The 18385-nt window shown below is 40.5% G+C and overlaps 1 protein-coding gene across 4 annotated transcripts in view; it reads right to left on the reverse strand.

Annotated features, from left to right (window-relative positions):
• Positions 1-5148: 5148 nt before the first annotated feature.
• The window catches only part of USP13 (ubiquitin specific peptidase 13), a 134470-nt gene continuing 121233 nt past the window's right edge, over positions 5149-18385 (reverse strand). For all 4 annotated transcript variants that reach the window (XM_007972018.3, XM_073023430.1, XM_007972020.3 and 1 more), the window contains 2 exons: positions 12702-12786; positions 5149-10477 (listed from right to left, as the gene is read on the reverse strand). In XM_007972018.3, coding sequence (XP_007970209.3) covers positions 10384-10477; positions 12702-12786 — 179 coding nt within the window. In that variant the 3' untranslated portion in view covers positions 5149-10383. The remainder of the gene's footprint in view (positions 10478-12701; positions 12787-18385) is intronic.

Genomic DNA, 18385 nt, shown 5'->3' on the forward strand with positions numbered 1-18385 from the left:
TCAGGAAGAAGCGGGGACAGGGTGGTAAGGGCTGTGAGCTGCAAGACCTTAGTAGATGGCCTGGCAGATGGAAGATCATGGGAGGCCTTCCCAGAGCAGAGTCAAGGGCAGATTTGCTCCACACAAAGATGACGGTGTTCAGACTGAAGTTTCTGTTTTTCCAAACCATTTTCAAAACAAAGTCCTTGAGTCAGGTTGGTAGTGGAGGGAACTGCAGGCTAAGAGAAGAGAGCTACACAGCAAGAGACTGGAGCATCCCTTTCTCACTTGTCACTGTTCCATCTTTCAATCTGAGGCAGCCCCTGACCTTCGTAGAATTCCATTTTTCCCCTATAAAATCAAGCTGTACATATTTCTTTCCCGCTTCACTGCTGTGCTACGTAAGGTAAAAATCCAACTATCTAGTGATTAATTGAGGCTTCTCCCCGACTCCTTGAATATCTCAAGCCTCTTTCATATCCCCCTACTTCCACTTTTTAAATGTAAACTATATGAATTTCCTGAAATAGCTGTGTTCTCTCCGTGTGTATATAAAAGCAACTGAAGGTTGAAGAGTTCTTTATATTCTTTACAAGTTTCCTTAAAGTAATACCTTAATTACCCAACACTTTAGGGCTCATGAAGGACTTTTTTTTTCTTTCTTACATCTATAATAAATAATGCTGCCTAGTAATCATCTTAATGCATCAGAATTCGGGGAACTGATGGCTAGTTTTAGTATTTTGCCCTGTGGAACTAACCTGCCGATCCTCAGTAGGCCCCATGGCTTAAGGTTGCTTCCCTGAGCTGAGATGGCTGGAAATGAAGCAGCTCAAGTTCTTTGAAAGGGGGACACAGAAGCAGCTGATATTTACTGAAACTGGCAGATTCCTAGGCTATATGTTTCTACTCTGCCATTTAACTCCAATGGACGTCCTCGTCCTAAGTTTCTGCCTACTGCATATAATGAACAAAAAGCAAAAACTGTATATGGTGAAAAAAAATCGCTCCTAGATTAAAAATGGACTAAAGATCACATCTAATTCTACAAACTGTAAAAACTGACCCAGGAAAAAGTAGGCTTGAGAAAAATAACCAATATGATAGCTAGCATTGCTCATGGTAAAGACTGCTATTGATTAAACATTGACAAAAGGAGAAACTCTTCTTGACAAAATGTAGGTTTGCAAAATTTCACCTAGTGAAGCTGGACCTGGTGGAAATAATGGTTGCAAAAGGGACTCTGCAATAGCAAAAGTTTTCATAAGGAAAAATCATAAGGCTTAAAATTAAATGATGACTCAGATGGTTCTCCTAAAATTTACAGAACTGATGCCAATTATACTAATTTCATCAAAACAGAAAAAAATGCAAAAGCTTGGAAATAACTGGATAACTATTTCACACCTTCTTCTCTCTCCTCAAATCCCTAAATTCCCCCATCCTCACTCTCAACTGATGGATTTGCTTCCTATTTTCCTGAGAAAATAAAGCAGGCAAAAGAGAACTGTCAGACTCTCTCAGCACTGTGCCTCCTCACCACCAGCGGCTGCACTCCTGGTCTCTGCCTTCTTACTATTGTCATGGTCTTTCTATGTCCTTGCCTAAAGCAGCTCCCCACTTTGGCACCAGATCCCATCATCTTTTCCCTGCTCAAGGACATCAGATCAGCCCAAGGACATCTTCCATCTCTCTTTTGCATCCTTAATATTTCGATTTCTATTTGACCATCTTATTTCTCACATTTAAAAACAAAAACCTTCTCTTGATGTCACCCCATTTCCCATCAGCCACCACTCCCATCTTTGCTTCCCATAGTGGTAAAACTCCTCAAAGAGTTGGCTGCATTCATTATCTGCAATTCCCCTTCTCCCATTCTCTCTTCAACCCATTCCTTTCACTGTGCTTCCAAATATGTTCCCACAGAGATCACCCAGGACCTTGATTCTCAGTCCTCAGCTTACATACCCTATGATGGTATTGGAAAGCTGATCACTCTCGCCTCATTAAGATACCTCCTTGGCTTTCACTCCAGGCACCATGCTCTTGGCTTTCCTCCACCTTGACGGTCATACCTCTCAGTCTCATTTGTTGGCTTGTCCTCTCCCTGATTTCTTAGGTGGAAATCCCCCAGGGTTCAGTCCCTGGACTTCTATTTCCTGTCTTCCTCCATTGGTGATTGTACCCAGGCCCACTGTTTCAAATAGCATCTAGATGCCAACAAGTCCCAGATTTCTATCTTTAGTCCAGAACTCTCTCCCAAAATCAAGTTGGATATCCAGCTTCCTACTCAACATCAACCATGGAATTCTAATAGGCGTTTCAAACTTAACACATCTTAAACTGGACTCCCGGTCATCTTTCTCCACCATTATCACCCCAATCCCACTAAGCCTTCCCTATCTTAGTTGATTGTACACTCTTCTGTTCCTCAGGATAAAAACTTTAGGGTTAGCTTTAGCTACTCTCAATTCCCCCATACCCTACATCCTATGCATCAGGGAATCCTGTGGGTCTTACCTTCAAATGTATCCCAAATCTGACCATTCTCACTAGCTTCACTGCTCCCACCCATTTGAGCCATCATCTTCCCACCTTGCTGACCACAGGAGCCCCCACCTTTATCCTTGCCTTCCTACCATCTAGTCTGAACAAAGAACTTATGAAACTTCAGTCAGATTGGGTCATTGCTCTGCAAAAGGCCCTATAATGGCTCCCCATTGCACTCTAGAGTCAAGCCCTTCCCAAAGCCTCCCAGGTCCAGGCAATCTGGCCCCTCTCTGACCTCCTCTCCCATTACTCTCCCCCCAACTCCCTTCTTTTGAGCCATACTGATCCTTTTGATGCTCCTCTGACATAGACATGCCCCACTTTGGGGCCTCTGCACCAGCTAATTACTCTGACAAGCATATTCTTTCCCCAAATATCCCCTAGGATGACTTCTTCATTTCCTTCAAGTCTTGGTTCAAATCTCACCTCCAGATGATTTGTTTCCTAAGTACTCTATTTATACTGCAATCTGTATCCTCACCTCTCCTGTATGTTTTCTTTTTTCCATAGCACTTAGTACCTCTTGTTATAGAATCTACTTATTTTTTATGTTTACTATCTGTCTCTCCTTGCCAAAAAATAAGACTCAACAAGGGCAGGAATATTGTCTTTATTTACAGATATATTCTAAGAAAAAAATACATAGCACATAGTAGATGTTTATTATTTATTGAATGATGAACCATGCTATTTAAATAAACAAAATTAACTGACTTAATGAAATTATCTCCAGAAAAATACTCTTGGAAAAAGGTCATCCATGTTGGTATAATTCTGATATTTAAAAAAATCTTTTACGTTAAAACAAAGGGTCAAAACCTCCATTGAGCCAATGCTAAATGGGTGAAAATGGTGATATAAAAATGCCCTGTGTTCATCAGATTGTCATATGCTTTATGTAACTCACCTCAGGTATTATTATGCCCACTACACAGATGAAAAGACTGAATCTCAGGAAATTATGTGTTTACCAAAGTCACATAGCTAGTCTGTGTTGGAAACAGGATTTGACTTCAAGTCTGTATGCCTCCACTCTTGCAATTATACCACCCTACCTCCCTACCACACTGAAAGACTTTTCCTAGTTGATTTTAAATGACCAGTTGCATGAGGGATGAGAATGGCTCACGGTAATTTCCCACTACAACTGAAGTTTGTCACCAACAGCATTTGAAAAGCAGGACCAAAAATTCAACAGTGCATATTCACACTGGTAAACTCCCCCATTAGGCATGAAGAGATATAGCAAATGGATGTGAGTTGAAGGGGGCTTGCAAACATTGTCCCAAAAAATTCTCTGGTGGCAAATAATTCTTCACAATCCAATTATTCCCTCACTGTTTTATTCCCCTCACCAAAACATATGGCAGAACACTGAAGCTGGTCATTTACTTGGATTTTTAAATATATAGGTTCATTCTTCTAAAAAATTTGAGCATCAAATGGATTTTTAAGCACTGATTAACATATCCTATATGGTAGGCAAAATAATACCTCAGCGAAGATGTCCACATGCTAATACTCAAAACCTGTGAATATGTTACTTTACATGGCAACAGCAACTTTGCAGATGTGATTACGTTAAGGATCTTGAGAAGAATATTCTAGATTATCTGGGTGAGATCAATGTAATCACAAGGGCTTTTTTTGCTTTTTGCTTTTTGTTTTTTTAAGATGGAGTCTCACTCTCTTGCCCAGGCTGGAGTGCAGTGGTGCCATCTGAGCTCACTGCAGCCTCAGCCTCCTGGGTTCAAGTGATTCTCCTGCCTTAGCCTCCCAAGTAGCTGGGATTACAGGCGTGCACCACCATGCCGGGCTAATTTTTATATTTTTAGTAGAGGTGGGGCTTTGCCATGTTGGCCAGGCTGGTCTTGAGCTCCTGGTCTCAAGTGATCCACCCGGCTCGGCCTCCCAAAGTGCTGGGATTACAGGTGTGAGCCACCAGGCCTAGCCCACAAAGGTCTTTATAAGAGGGAAGTAAGTCGGCCACAGGAGATGTGACAACGGAAGCAGGGGCTGCAGTGTTGCCAATGCTGTGAGGAAACCACGAGCCCAGGAATATGAGCAGGCTCTAGAAGCTAGAAAAAGCCGGAATTGATTCTCCCTTATGGCTTCCCTACCAACACCTTGATTTTAGCCCCGTAAGACCATTTGCATAGTAATACATTTATTATTTTAAGCCACTGAGTTCATGGTAATTTGTCACAGCAGCAATAGAGAACTCATACTCCTTAGAGACATTGTGTCATAGAAGTGCCTAAGTCTCTGGACATAGCGTATGCCCACTCTGTTTTTATCTGTGTTAAGGGGGCCATCAGCAAACCAAGATCCAGGGGAACAAGAGAAAGATTTGTGATGTGACATCCAGCAGATAAAGTCCAAGGCAGGAGACTCTGCCCTGCCCCAAATCCTCCCTCCTCCACAGAGGTAACAATGTGCCATCACTAAGGGTCCACTGTGATGGCTGCCTGGTAACGCCAAGAACCCCTAAAAAGAAATAAGATTAGTCATTTTCTCAAGTTACCTGTTCCACTGACAGATGAAAACAATCAATGGCAGAATCCGTTTACTTGGCATTTTTCAAAATTAAAGAAAATAAGAGCCATAAAGGGCCTCAGATTGTGAGAATAGCTTTTAATTTAAAACAATTGAAGCAATAAATCATCCATCTCTCTTTCCATCACAGGCAAATACTCTCCCAAAACATTTGATATAGTTGAACAACAACTGTGACTAGTGCAAAATAAAATAAATACAAACTCTTTCAGGAGCCAACATCAAAACCTGCTGGACAGGTAGGCACAGGAACAGACTCAGCCTCTGCTAAGGCTGAGATAAGCGGCACATTGAGAGTGGCAGGATTTGTGCAGTGTTTCAACACACTCAGCTTTGAACAGACTCAACAATACCTGGGGAGGGAAAACCACAAGAGAATTTTGCCTACAATGAAACGAATATGCCCAACACCCTCATGTGGCTAATATCTTTGGCATCTAGAAGATGCTGGCAAAGGTGCAAAGGTAGCAGTTCCCAGGCAAAGCTGAAGACAGGCAGTTTGGGCTCATTTGCTTTTATCTTTTAATTGGGATCATACATATATACTGGTTTTTCGGCAGAAAAAAAAAAAATCTGCTTTCTAGGAGATGTTCTGTGCCTCATAGTGCTCCTGACTCCAGCAAAAATATTTGTGTTATTTCTGTTTATTTAGATGCTTTGCAGAATTGCCTTTCCTATTTACGGATTTCACTGCCTACCCCACACCATGTAAGTCTAGAGTGGGTCTGTCCAATAGAAGTATAACGTTATCCAGATATCTAATTTTAAATTCTTTAGGGGATACATTTTTTTTAAAGATAAAAATGGGTGAAAAGAATTTTAATAATATATATTACATTGTTAATATTTTACCGAATACATCAAAAATAGTGTCATTTCAGCATGTTATCAATATGAAATACTTTAAATTCCTTTTTGGTACCAAGCCTTCAAAATCTGATGTGTATTTTATGTATACAGCACAGTCTCGATTTGAACAAGCCAAATTTTGAGTAGTCATCGTCACATATGGCTGTTGACTGCCACATTGAATAGCACAGGTCTACAGAATCTTATGCAAACTCTTTTAGAGTGATTCACGGAGTGGAAAATCTCTGTGACACTGTGCTGGTGATCTCAGACACCAGCTCAAGAGTACAGAACCTTGTTGTACAGCCTAGGATTTTTTTTAAATCTAAAGTAAGGATATTATCACACTTTATCTAATCCCATCCCCGCTCCTGCCCCTGCCCCCTGCCATCTCCCCACAGAAGGCCTGTACTGATGTGATTTAGCAACAGTGATGCCTACAAGATGACAAAGACGGCCTTTCTGTGGAAGACAATTGTGTCAGCACTTATTTGGGGATCATAGCTCTAACTGAATTAGAATTTTGTTTCCCATCCTCTTCTAGAATTTTAAAATATTCTATAAAGGTGATAGATTTAGTTGAAGGCAGTTCTGAGGCTTTTCTAGGAGGACATTTTAAATGGATTTTTGTTTTGTTTTTGAGGGGGATGGAGCCAAAGTACCTCATGGACTGGAAAGTTGTTTGTTTCAAGAGTAGAAAAAAGTGGGGCTGGACGTGGCAGCTCATGCGTGTAATCCCAGCACTTTGGGAGGCTGAGGCAGGTTGAGGTCAAGAGTTCAAGACCAGCCTGGCCAACATGGCAAAACCCTGTCTCTACTAAAAGTAGAAAAATTAGCCAGGCTTAGTGGCGTGCACCAGTAATCCCAGCTACTTGGGAAGCTGAGGCAGGAGAATCACTTGAACCTGGGAGGTGGAGGTTGCAGTGAGCTGAGATTGCACCACTGCACTCCAGCCTGGGCAACAGAGCGAGACTCTGTCTCAAAAAAAAAAAAAGTGGGATGACTACCAAAAAAAGTATAGATAAGAGGAGTAGGAATACAGAGGGGTGTCAGGGGCACTAAGAATAACACAGGTCCTCAACTGGGCAGTATAAGCTGTAACAACGCAAAAATACAACATCCAAACCTCTAAGTGATCCCTCATATTTCACATGTCAGACTCTAGTGGTAACCACAGGAAAATAAAAATAAAACGTTAGGGCAAGAGAGGACTTCTGAGCTAATCTAGCCTAACCCACTTGTTTCAAATAAAAAGGCCCAGAGAGGTACAGTGATTCAGTCCCACCTCACTTAGAGTGGAGTCAGGATCCAGACCCAGGTGCTCTCACTATGAATTGCAGATAAGGCTCTGGTTCAGGTAAAGGGAATAAATGACTCAGGGAGCAAGAGGCTCGAGCTATCCCCATTGGACTTCCTATGGCCCAAAGTAACCACTGGGAAATGTTAGGCACATTCTCTTGTAGGTAGGAGAAAGCAGCCTAGTCAATTCCAAAATACTGAAGCAACGTTGATGTAAAGGGTCACTAACACATGATTCTTCCAAAGTCTTTTCTGCATACATTTTTTTTTTCTTTACAAGAAAATCCCAATCTGAACCAAACTGGATTTCTGATTGGTTATATGGGAATTTAGATCAACTGGCAAAATAAAAACTTTGATACATTACCTTTTCCAAACACACATTCATTCTACACAAATGGACATCAAAAGATATTTACAGGAAGAAAGTGCTGTCTTTCACACAGACACCCATATACAGTGAGAATTTCACAATTAGACCACCAGGCCTCACATAGAGGACTCCTAACAGACTGATAATGAGTTGACACAATCCACACGTTATTCCACTTTTCAGTCACAAATAATTGTGTCTACACAAGTGTAAAATTAAGCAGTACATTCCAGACTTTTATAGGGGAACCTGCCTTGTATATATTGAGATACACATATAAATAGGTTTTTAAGCGAGTAAGAAACCCATTATTTACTCCAGTTTTTCCCAGCTCTCAATCTGAAGTAAAGAATAGCACATATACAAAACTTTGCCTTGTAGAAATAGCCCTTTGTGTTGTGAGGCAGAAGAAAAGGCAGCCATAGCAGAATTTCTTACAATATGTCTAGGCATCAAAAGGGCTAGTTAATGAAATCAAACAATTTATAGCCTATAGTCTTAAATATTGATTTTACACCACTGATTTTTCAAAGTTTTATTACAAAATTTTTATTTTATTCAAAATACACATGCTGTCTTTATCCACATTTCAATCCAAACCCCTCAGTCACCCCCAATTCCAAAAAACAGGTCTTTGCTTTATAACATCACTGAAAACAAGCCATTTTTGATGCGGGTTTGGAGTTATTATTCTATGACACTCCCTCTGCCCTAAGGGACTGGATTTTGTAAGGCTGCTTAGTGTGGGGATGTCCACGGGAGTCAGTGACTCTCATAACAGAGTGGGACTGCTTTAGGAAATCCAAGTCAACATTAGGAGGTGACACCAGTGGGCACACTTTAGTAGAAAAGTACTGCACCATGAGCTCCCTCCTCCTGCCAATCTCATTTGTTCCCAAATTGAGAAAAACATCAGAGGAGGAAAGGCAGTCTACTATGACCCACCATGGCACACCACATTCTACTCATTGAAGGTTCACTGTAACCAATCTCACTGTATCCTCAAAGCATGATAGGAAAGAAGGGCAGGTGTCATCATACCATTGTTCAGATGAGGACAGTGAGGCACAAGAAGGATGAAGGACTTGCCCAAGGTCCACAGCCAACTAGGAGCAGCACCCAGGTCTCCAGGCCATGGACCTCAGACACCATGTCCCTCGCTCACATGGTACCAAAGGATCACCTATGAGACAGGGCCCCCCAACATACCCAGAATCCTGATTGCTCACAACTCACTGCGTCCTAATCCAATGTCTGTGCTTTATTTCACCTGGTTGTTCTGTTTGTTTTCCTACAGTTTCTAAAAAGACCCTTTCAACCAAACAAATACATGTTAAACAGGCAGCAATAAATCCTTTTTCATTTGACCGAATAAGCTGAAATAGCAACTCCAGAGACTCTAGAATTTGGTACAGACCAGTAGGAAAATTATAGAAATTACAGAATGCTATCATTCCACTTTTCATCACATTGGAAACTCTAATCTAATCCCAGGTTGCAACTAAAATGCTGAAATAACCAAAATGAAAAGGATAGTCTATATAAAATTTCTTTGCATCTAAAATCCTTAGAGTCTCCAAGATCACACTGTCGGTCACATCAGATAAGCAGTAAAGACAAGTCAGAAGGTGATAAACCAAAAAAGGGCAGAGATGAGACTATGGCCCCAGAAAAACAAGGAAATAGAGGCAGATAAAGAGCTCAGAGACGGGAAAATTACAGACAAATTTGGGGCATGTGACATGACTCCAAAGAGTTGTCATGTGAGATGGTAAAAAGAGATTAGCTATTTTAACTAAAAATAAACACCATACCTTTTGGGGAAAGGGCTGCTGAGAAACAGAGAATTTACCTACCTTTGACAAAGTACAATATTATGCTGCTGTGGGCATCTAGCATTACACCAGCAAATGTCCCAAACCCAAGTGAATTCTTGACAGCACTTAAAGGCATAACTCAGCCCTTTTTTTTACTCCTTAAAATCTAAGTGGGGAACTAATCTTCTCAAAGGTTCCTGAGTCATAGTTTTGTGAAAATATTTACTTGCTTTTTTCAGATATGCTTAATACCAACTGTTCAGCCTTTAAAAACCAACTTGTCACAGATTTTCTAGTAGACTCCCTTTTCTAGTAAGTCTCACACTCTCAGTCACTCTCACACACATTCACACAATCATATTATGAATTTTGATACGACTTAAATTAAAAATATCTTTCATTGCAGAGGCTCTATTATGGACAGAGCATAATATCTACATGGATACATCAGAAACTATTGTATGTCATGAAAAAAAATATGTCACAAATAAAGCCCCACCCAATTGCTGATTTTCTATATGAAACACAAGTGGGCTTTTCATTTGCTGTGGGTAAGGCCACACCACGGGCCACATTATTTGGTTTCTCCGGAGGCCACTACCACTGACCCCCAAAGCAAAATAGAGGGCTGGGGGCACATCTCCATTTCTGATGTGCTGATGGCAGATCCTCCACCAGCAATATGAATACTTTTTTGTTTTTAAATATCATCCTCTTTTTGAACATTTATAAAAACTATCTACAATATAACAGTGTATCATCACTAATAGAAATTTCTTCCCAGTTCTATTTCAGAAGGTGTCAACTGAGTGTGCTCTTTAAATAAACTATAAATACCACATGTATTCCTTCATGTCTGGTTGTTTCAACTTCTTCTTCTTCTTCTTCTTTTTTTTTTTTTTTTTTTTGGCAAATTAAAAAGGCGTATGGCTTCTTCTTGCCAACTTTTATGTTTGAGGTTTAGCTTGGTATCCTGTGGTAAAAGTACATGTAGCCCAGGTCTTTAGGGGGCCTTTCTGAGGCACAAACTTTGTGGTCATTGTAAATCACCCATCTGAAACAAGACAGAAGCATTTGATGGATTTCAGTCAGTTCCAGGAAACTTTACAGAGAGAAGTTACTAAACCATATGGCACACAATACTTAACCATGATGTTTTAAGATACTATACTCAAGTTCGTTGTATAAAAAGGAACAGAATGCTGGTAGGGAATCACAACTGCTTTTTTTTTTTTTTTAAGAGACCTCATTCTGTTCCCCAGGCTGTATGGTAGCACAATCTGAAGCTTCGAACTCCTGGGCTCAAGGGATCCTCTTGCATCAGCCTCCGGAGTAGCTAGGAACACAGGCACATGCCATTATACCCAGCTACAACTGCTTTTTCATTCTTAAGCTCAATCAAAAAGCAAAAAGTAGTTACTAAAATGTATCTGGAGCCTCCAAACATTTTAACCTTTGATCCCATAACTCCCTTTATAGAAATCCATACATAGCCTGAGAAATTGAGTCAAAGAATTATGTACAACAATGCTTATTTCAGGCTTAGGTATAAAACTAGCTTAAAACCAGAATTTTAAAAAAATCCACGCAGTGAACTATTGTAGAGCTATTAAAATTTATTCAAAGAATATTTGCCAAAGTGAGAAAATAATCATGATATAATATGAAATGGGAAAACACAGGTAAAAAAATTGTATGTACTCTGCACATATTTTAAGCTTTTAGTTAAGTTGTAAATACATGTGCATATTTATATGTAATATGTGTGCATATAGACATATATACACTTTCTTCCAATGAGCCAATACAACAAAGAAAAATATATCAAAATGTAGACAATGGTTATTGTTAGGCTTCCAGAGTACATATTCTTTGTATATTTTTATATTTATAAATTATTTACAATGAATTTTATTGCTTTAAAAATTATAATTAAGCTATTTTTCTTTTAAAAAAGAATTTTTACTTTATTTTCTTTGACTTCATTCCATAAAGTGTTTTTAAAAGAGCTATTGTGTTTGTAATAAAAAGAATTCACTACAAAGATTAAATCCCAACCGGGCGCGGTGGCTCACAACTGTAATCTCAGCACTTTGGGAGACCAAGGAGGGTGGATCACCTGAGGTCAGGAGTTCGGGACCAGCCTGACCAACATGGCGAAACCCCATCTCTACTAAAAATACAAAACTAGCCGGACATGATGGCCCACGCCTGTAATCCCAGCTACTTGGGAGGCTGAGGCAGGAGAATCGCTTGAATTTGGGAGGTGCTGGTTGTAATGAGCTGAGATTGTGCCATTGCACTCCAGCCTGGGCAAGAAGAGTAAAACTCCATCTCAAAAAAAAAGATAAATTGCCGTGCTCAACTATTTTATCAATCAAGTTAAGAAGACAAAACTAAAAGACACACCACAAAAGAACACAATGGAGTCCAGGTGGGAAATGGCCAGTCCTGCAGTGGGAGCCATGGAGCAAGAGGCCACACTCAGGCATTTCTCCAGCGTCCACATGGCCTGAGCACTGCCCTCAAGCAGAAGTGCCAACCTACAGGCCACTCAGTACGGAGCTGCAGGAAGGGCACCAGTGGGGCCTGTAGGGATCCAGCCCAGGGAGAAGGTTCTGAGGAAAGCAGCAGTCTTTCATTCCACAACTGTCTCATTCCTGGTTCACCATACACTTAACAATTCTACTTAAGAAGGCTGAGAAGCCAACTGCAAGGTTGTAGTAAGGCAATGCACTGAAGGTTTAGAGCTGCCAGATAAAACACAGGTTACCCAGTTACATCTGAGTATCAGGTAAGCAATAATTAATTTCAGTATAAGCATGCCCCATATAATATTTGGGACATAGAATACTCGAAATTTATTTATACTAAAAAATTATTCATTATTTATCTGAAATTCAAATTTAATAGGGCATCCTGGTTTTTCTTATCTTGTTTCATTTTGTTGGCTAAATATGGCAATCCTAGGGAGGTTCCAATTACAGCATACATTCTGCTGCAGGATGCATCTTTATTTTGGGAAGTCACCTTGGCATGATAGTTGAAAGTAGCTTTGAATACCAGCTCTGACACAGCTACTTACTAGCTAAGGTCAAGCTATTCAGCCTCCCTGAGTCTCAGTGTCTTGATATGTAAAAGGGCATTAACAGTGTACCCTTTACAAGACTAATGTGAGAACCAAATGAGATAACATACAATGTACCTAGGAGAGTGCCTGGCATCTAGTAGGTACTCAATAAATCATAGCTACCATTTACCTTCTAAAAATGACTCACCTTCCTTCCTTTTTGATATGGCAAATATAATGACCACTCATTGTGGATGTTCCCATGTGACTGATGAATGCAAATAGCTCATATGCTGTGAAAGAGGAAACAACTCAGTTACAAGGCAGCATTTTCAGAATGAAGAGCACTTCTGGTTAGAATTTAAAACCAACAATAGTATAATCCAGCAACTGTTTAGATTTGAAAGACAAGGTCTATTTATCTCGCTATGTTGACAACTCACACATACTCAGAGTGACACTAAATTCAACCTGCAAATTTGTGATCACAAAAATAGGACATAAATTATCAAAGCACAGCTGATGTTAAATTCAAATGTGGAAAGCGATTTTTAAAAATCCCACAACCCGGTCTGGTGGCAAGCTTATGGGTGGATCTAAAAGGGTAGTCCTGGCTCTATCGCTTCCAAATAGCATGAGGGCGGACAAGTTGTTTCCTCTTTCTGAGCCTGTTTCTTTATGGGGATTAAAAAAAAGTCCACCCACTTTGCAGGGTTGTATAAAACTTAAATGAGCAAGTCAGACTAAAATACCACACAAATGTCAAAATTATGAGGAAGAGAGCAGATAGCTGTTATCATTTATAGAAGAGGATAATGCTTTGTGCAGGATTTTTCACTTGCTCATGATTATAACTTATGTGGGACCAAACTTCAGGCTTCATGCTTTCTGAACAAGGAGATATATGGCCTCTGAGACAGTGAGACCAATGTTTATTCTCTAACAAGTACCTCCTGCAAAATCAGGCCCAGTACTCTATGATATCCATGTTGAATCCATTTTAGCTCATGTTGCCAAAGTGGCTTCCATGGAAAAGTACCAGTCCACTCAGCAAACTGTTACAGACTACAGTGAGATAGTATGGAAACTGAGAGTGCACATTTACAAGACTTTAGAGTAATAGAGAGTAAAATGCATATCCACTGAATTTAATAAGGAAATAAATGGGCTTGCACATTGATTTTGCTAGTGCTCCACTTTTACTACATTTTCCAAAAAAAGTATTGGTTCTGGACAGAGTTTTTCTCCTACTCCTCTGTCTCTCATTCTTTCTCTCTTGCTTTTCACTCAGGCTCATTCAACTTACTCAGTTGTCAATCCCCAGTCCTCATCTTACTCACTCTTCAGCAGCATCATATACTGTTGATCACCTCCTCTGTTCTCAAATACTTGCCTCCAGGACATGACTCTCTTGGTTGTCCAGCTGCCTCACCGCCTTACTGCTTCCCTTCATCTCCCTGACCTTTGAATTTTGGTGATCTGGGGTTCAAACCTTCTTCTTCCCCCCTCTACCCAGACTCTCTTTCTCTCTCTCTCTCTCACTCTCTGTGGCTGATGTCATGTAATCTTATGGCAGTAAATGATATTGTTTTCTTAATTTCATTTCTGGAATGTTCATTGTTAGTGTATAGAAATAGAATTGAATTTTGTATACTGATCTTGTTTCCTGCAACCTTGGTGAACTCATTTGTTAGTTCTAATTGTTTTGTAGTCAATTCCTGTGGACTTTCTTTATATAAGATCATGTCATCTGCAAATAGAGACAGTTTTACTTCTAGATAATCCAGATAACTTTTACTTCTTTTTCTTGCCTAATTGCAATGGCTAGAACCTCCTGTACAATGTTAAACAGAAGTGTCAAGAGGGGCATCTTTATCTTCTTCCTAATCTTAAGAGGAAAGCATTCAGTCTTTCACATTAAGTATAAGGTGAACTGTGGAGTTTTTGTAGATACGTTTTATCAGGTTGAGAAAGATCACTTCCATTCCTAGTTTGCTGATCATTCTCCCCTCAGCCTTATCTATCTCAGTCAATGGCAATTCCATTCTTCCAGTAACTCAGGACAAAATCTTGCCTTCTCTCTCACACTCTTTATCAGCAAGATGAAGTCCAATCCATCAGTAAATCCTGTATCCAGAATCCAAATGCTTCATACAATCTCCACTTGTAACCCCCCATCCAAGTCACCATCATATCTTATCTGAATTATTACAATGGCCTCTTAATTGGACTCCCTGCTTCCTCCCTTTCCCCCACCAACTATTCTCACCATAGTTGCCAGAGTGGTTTTCTTTCTTTCTCTCTTCCTTCCTTCCTTCCTTCCTTCCTTCCTTTCCTTTCTTTCTTTTTCTTTCTTTCTTTCTCTTTTTCTTTCTTTCTCTCTCTCTCTCTTTCTCTCTCTCCCTCTTTCTTTCTTTCTTCTTTTTTTTTTCTTTTTTTTTTTTCCAAACCCTTATGTCAAGGGCTGACTTTCAATAGATTACAGAGAGGGAGCTGCTCTGCTACGTAGAAAACCCCAACCCAGAAGCAGGTCGTCTACCAATGGTTTAGCACCAGGTTCCCCATGAACGTGCGAGGGGGCGGCTGCCTTTCTGGCTGCACTCTGTTGTTCTCTTTTTCTGTTGTTGTTGTTTGACATGGAGTCTCACTCTGTCACCCAGTCTGGAGTGCAGTGGCGCAATCTCGGCTCACTGCAAGCTCCGCCTCCTGGCTTCAAGCGATTCTCCTACCTCAGCCTCCCAAGTGGGATTACAGGCACGTGCCACTGTGTCCGGCTAATTTTTTTGTATTTTCAGTAGAAACAGGGTTTCACCATGTTAGCCAGGATGGTCTCGGTCTCCTGACCTCATGATCTGCCCATCTCGGCCTCCCAAAGTGCTGGAATTGCAGGCATGAGCCACCACACCAGGTCCATTAGTCTTTTTTTTTTAATGGAAGCCAAATTGTGGTCATTATTCTGCCCCCAACACCCTCCAGTGGCTCCTTGTATCTCTGAGTAAAATCTCACTCTTGCAGAGGCCTATGAAATCCCCTTACCTCCTCCCCTCATCCCCCTTATTCTGCTCCAGCTACCTTGGCCTCCTGGCTGCTCCTCAAACATGCTTGGCAAGACCTGTCCTTCAAGTTTTAAACCTTCAAGCCTTTATACCTACCGCTCTTTCTTTCTGAAACTCTCTTTTTTCATATGTCATGTGACTCACTCGTCACTTCATTGAGATCTCAGGTCCAAATGTCACCTCATCAGAGAGGCCTTCCTGAACCTTCCTTATAAACAGTAACTCTCCTTCCACCCCTGCCCTCACTCCTGTTGCTCCCGTTTCCCTTATACTGCTTTCCTGTCCATACCGCAGAAAGTAACACCTACTATGTTGCATTCTTTTTTTTTTTTTTTTTTTGAGACGGAGTTTCACCCTTGTTACCCAGGCTGGAATGCAATGGCGTGATCTTGGCTCACTGCAACCTCTGCCTCCCGGAATCAAACGATTCTCCTGCCTCAACCTCCCAAGTAGCTGGGACTACAGGCACGTACCACTATGCCCGGCTAATTTTTTTGTATTTTTAGTAGAGATGGGGTTTCGCCACGTTGGCCAGGCTGGTCTCAAATGCCTGACCTCAGGTAATCCACCCACTTTGGCCTCCCAAAATGCTGGGATTACAGGTGTGAGCCACCATGCCCAGCTGCTATGTCACATTCTTACTTGTGCATGTATTTATTGTCTATCACTTTTTACCCCAGGCTAGAATAAGCTCCATAAGGACAGGGAGTTTGTTTTGTTTACTGAAATATTCCAGGCACAGAGAACAGTGCTTTGCACACTGTAGGTACTCAATAAGTATCTGTTAAATGTATAAATAAATGAGTGAATGAAGGAATGACTCCTTTCACTTCATTTCCTCACTTGTTTTTATATCTTCTTATAGAGTATGTATTTTTGTAAACCTCTTACCAAAGCATAAATTGGGGTATAAACTGGTGAAATAATTATTTAATCAGAAATGAATCAGAGAAGATTGCCTTTCCCATAATTAACTGAATTTCTGTTGCTAGCTATCACATCAACTGAAAAAACAAAAAAGAAAAGAAAAGAATCCCAGGTCTGAAATCAGAAGCCAGGCAAAAACAGTTGAAAATGATAATCATTTTGCCTGGTATTTATTTTTTGAAACAGTGATCCAGGCACCTTACCCTTGTCTGTCCTCCAGTTCTGTCTCCCACACTAAGAACCCACCTTTACCTCCCTGTGTAAGCAAGAAAGGGAGTGAACTGAGATCCATGTGTTTCTTGGCCCTTGTTGGCTTTTTAAGCCCTTTTGGAATAATTCTATATCATATTCCTAATCTTCAATTTAAGAGATAGAGTGCTGCTCTCCCAAAAATGTGGCTGCTCTCTAAGAATTTTCATGAAATGAAGAGAGGATACAGGCCAGGCATGGTGGCAAACGCCTGTAATCTCAGCACTTTGGGAGGCCAAGATGGGTAGATTGCTTGTGTGCTCAGGAGTTTGAGACCAGCCTAGGCAACAGGGCAAAACCCCATCTCTACAAATACAAAAAAATTAGCCAGGCATGGTGGTGTGCACCTGTAGTCGCAGCTACTCTGGAGACAGAGGTGGGAGAATTGCTTGAGCCCAGGGAGTCAAGGCTGCAGTGAGCCCAGATCACACCACTGTACTCCAGCCTGGGCGATAGAGTGAGACCCTGTCTCAAAAAAAAAAAAAAGAGAGAGAGGATACAATACCCCAATCAAGGCTTTTCCCCACAAGGATGTCCTGCAAAACAATGACTTCAACAATTCAACAGAGTGTTTACTGAGCACTTCTCACCATAAGACAGAGTCACATCAATGAAACATAGCACAGATACCAACACAGCCAATGGGTTGACCAAACAGACACAAAGGACAAATCCATACACCCCAATATAGCCAAACATGTCACTAAGCCCCCCCAAAAGCATTTTCCTCTCTTTGTTTAAAAACAACTCATGTACATACTCAGAACCACAAAAATAAAATTTAAAAGGTTAGCATAAATCTTAGTCCTATTATTTAAATTAACCATGTTTATCAATATAAGCAACTGCTCCATGCATTATTCATGACCTCCTGCTGGAAACAACAACAAAAGAGAATCTCTCTCAACACATTTGCAAAAACTAAACAGGTAATAAATCTCAATTTATATTTGTCTCCAAAGAGAAAATCAAGGTGAATTCACCAGAGAGAGAAACTACTGTTGATTCTTCTCTAAGTTCCCAGAGATGTCCTCCCAAAAAAACACACAAAAAACCAGCACTCTAAAACACACTCCAAAAAACACACACTAAGAAATATTTAAGTTTCTCTGTTGAAAGTCAAAATTTTGAAATGCTTATCTCGTCTCAAGCTGCCTTTTCTATTTACTTAAAAAGGAATTTCTAACATTTCAAAAATGTTGACTTTCAACAGAAAAACCTTCAAAGTACCTGGAAGAATTAGACAAAATTGACAAAACCACTATGTCTCACATCTAGTGGACAGTGTCCCTCCAAATGGACAGAATTAAACTGTGCCTGAAACTAACATTCCTCCTCCCCACAAAACTTGTCCTTTTTGAACTCCAGGAAAATCTCCCCAACCTTGCTAATAAGAAGATTTTTAAATATCAAATGTTGCCACTAACATCCCTACCCAACCTAACAGCAATTGTACTCTTTGATTTTGTTATTTGAGAAAGGACTGTTTAAAAAAAGTTTATGAAACTTAGAAGGTAAAAGAGGCAGGCAGCATACCCTTTCAATGTCATATAGAGGAAAGGCCACCCAAAGATTATCTAGGGGAGGGATTGGCAAGTGACCCATTAGCCAAATGTGGCCCACATCCTGCTTTTGTACTGCCAAGGAGAAGAATGGGGAG

Source organism: Chlorocebus sabaeus, chromosome 15, assembly GCF_047675955.1.
Source record: "Chlorocebus sabaeus isolate Y175 chromosome 15, mChlSab1.0.hap1, whole genome shotgun sequence".
Classification (NCBI taxonomy): domain Eukaryota; kingdom Metazoa; phylum Chordata; class Mammalia; order Primates; family Cercopithecidae; genus Chlorocebus; species Chlorocebus sabaeus.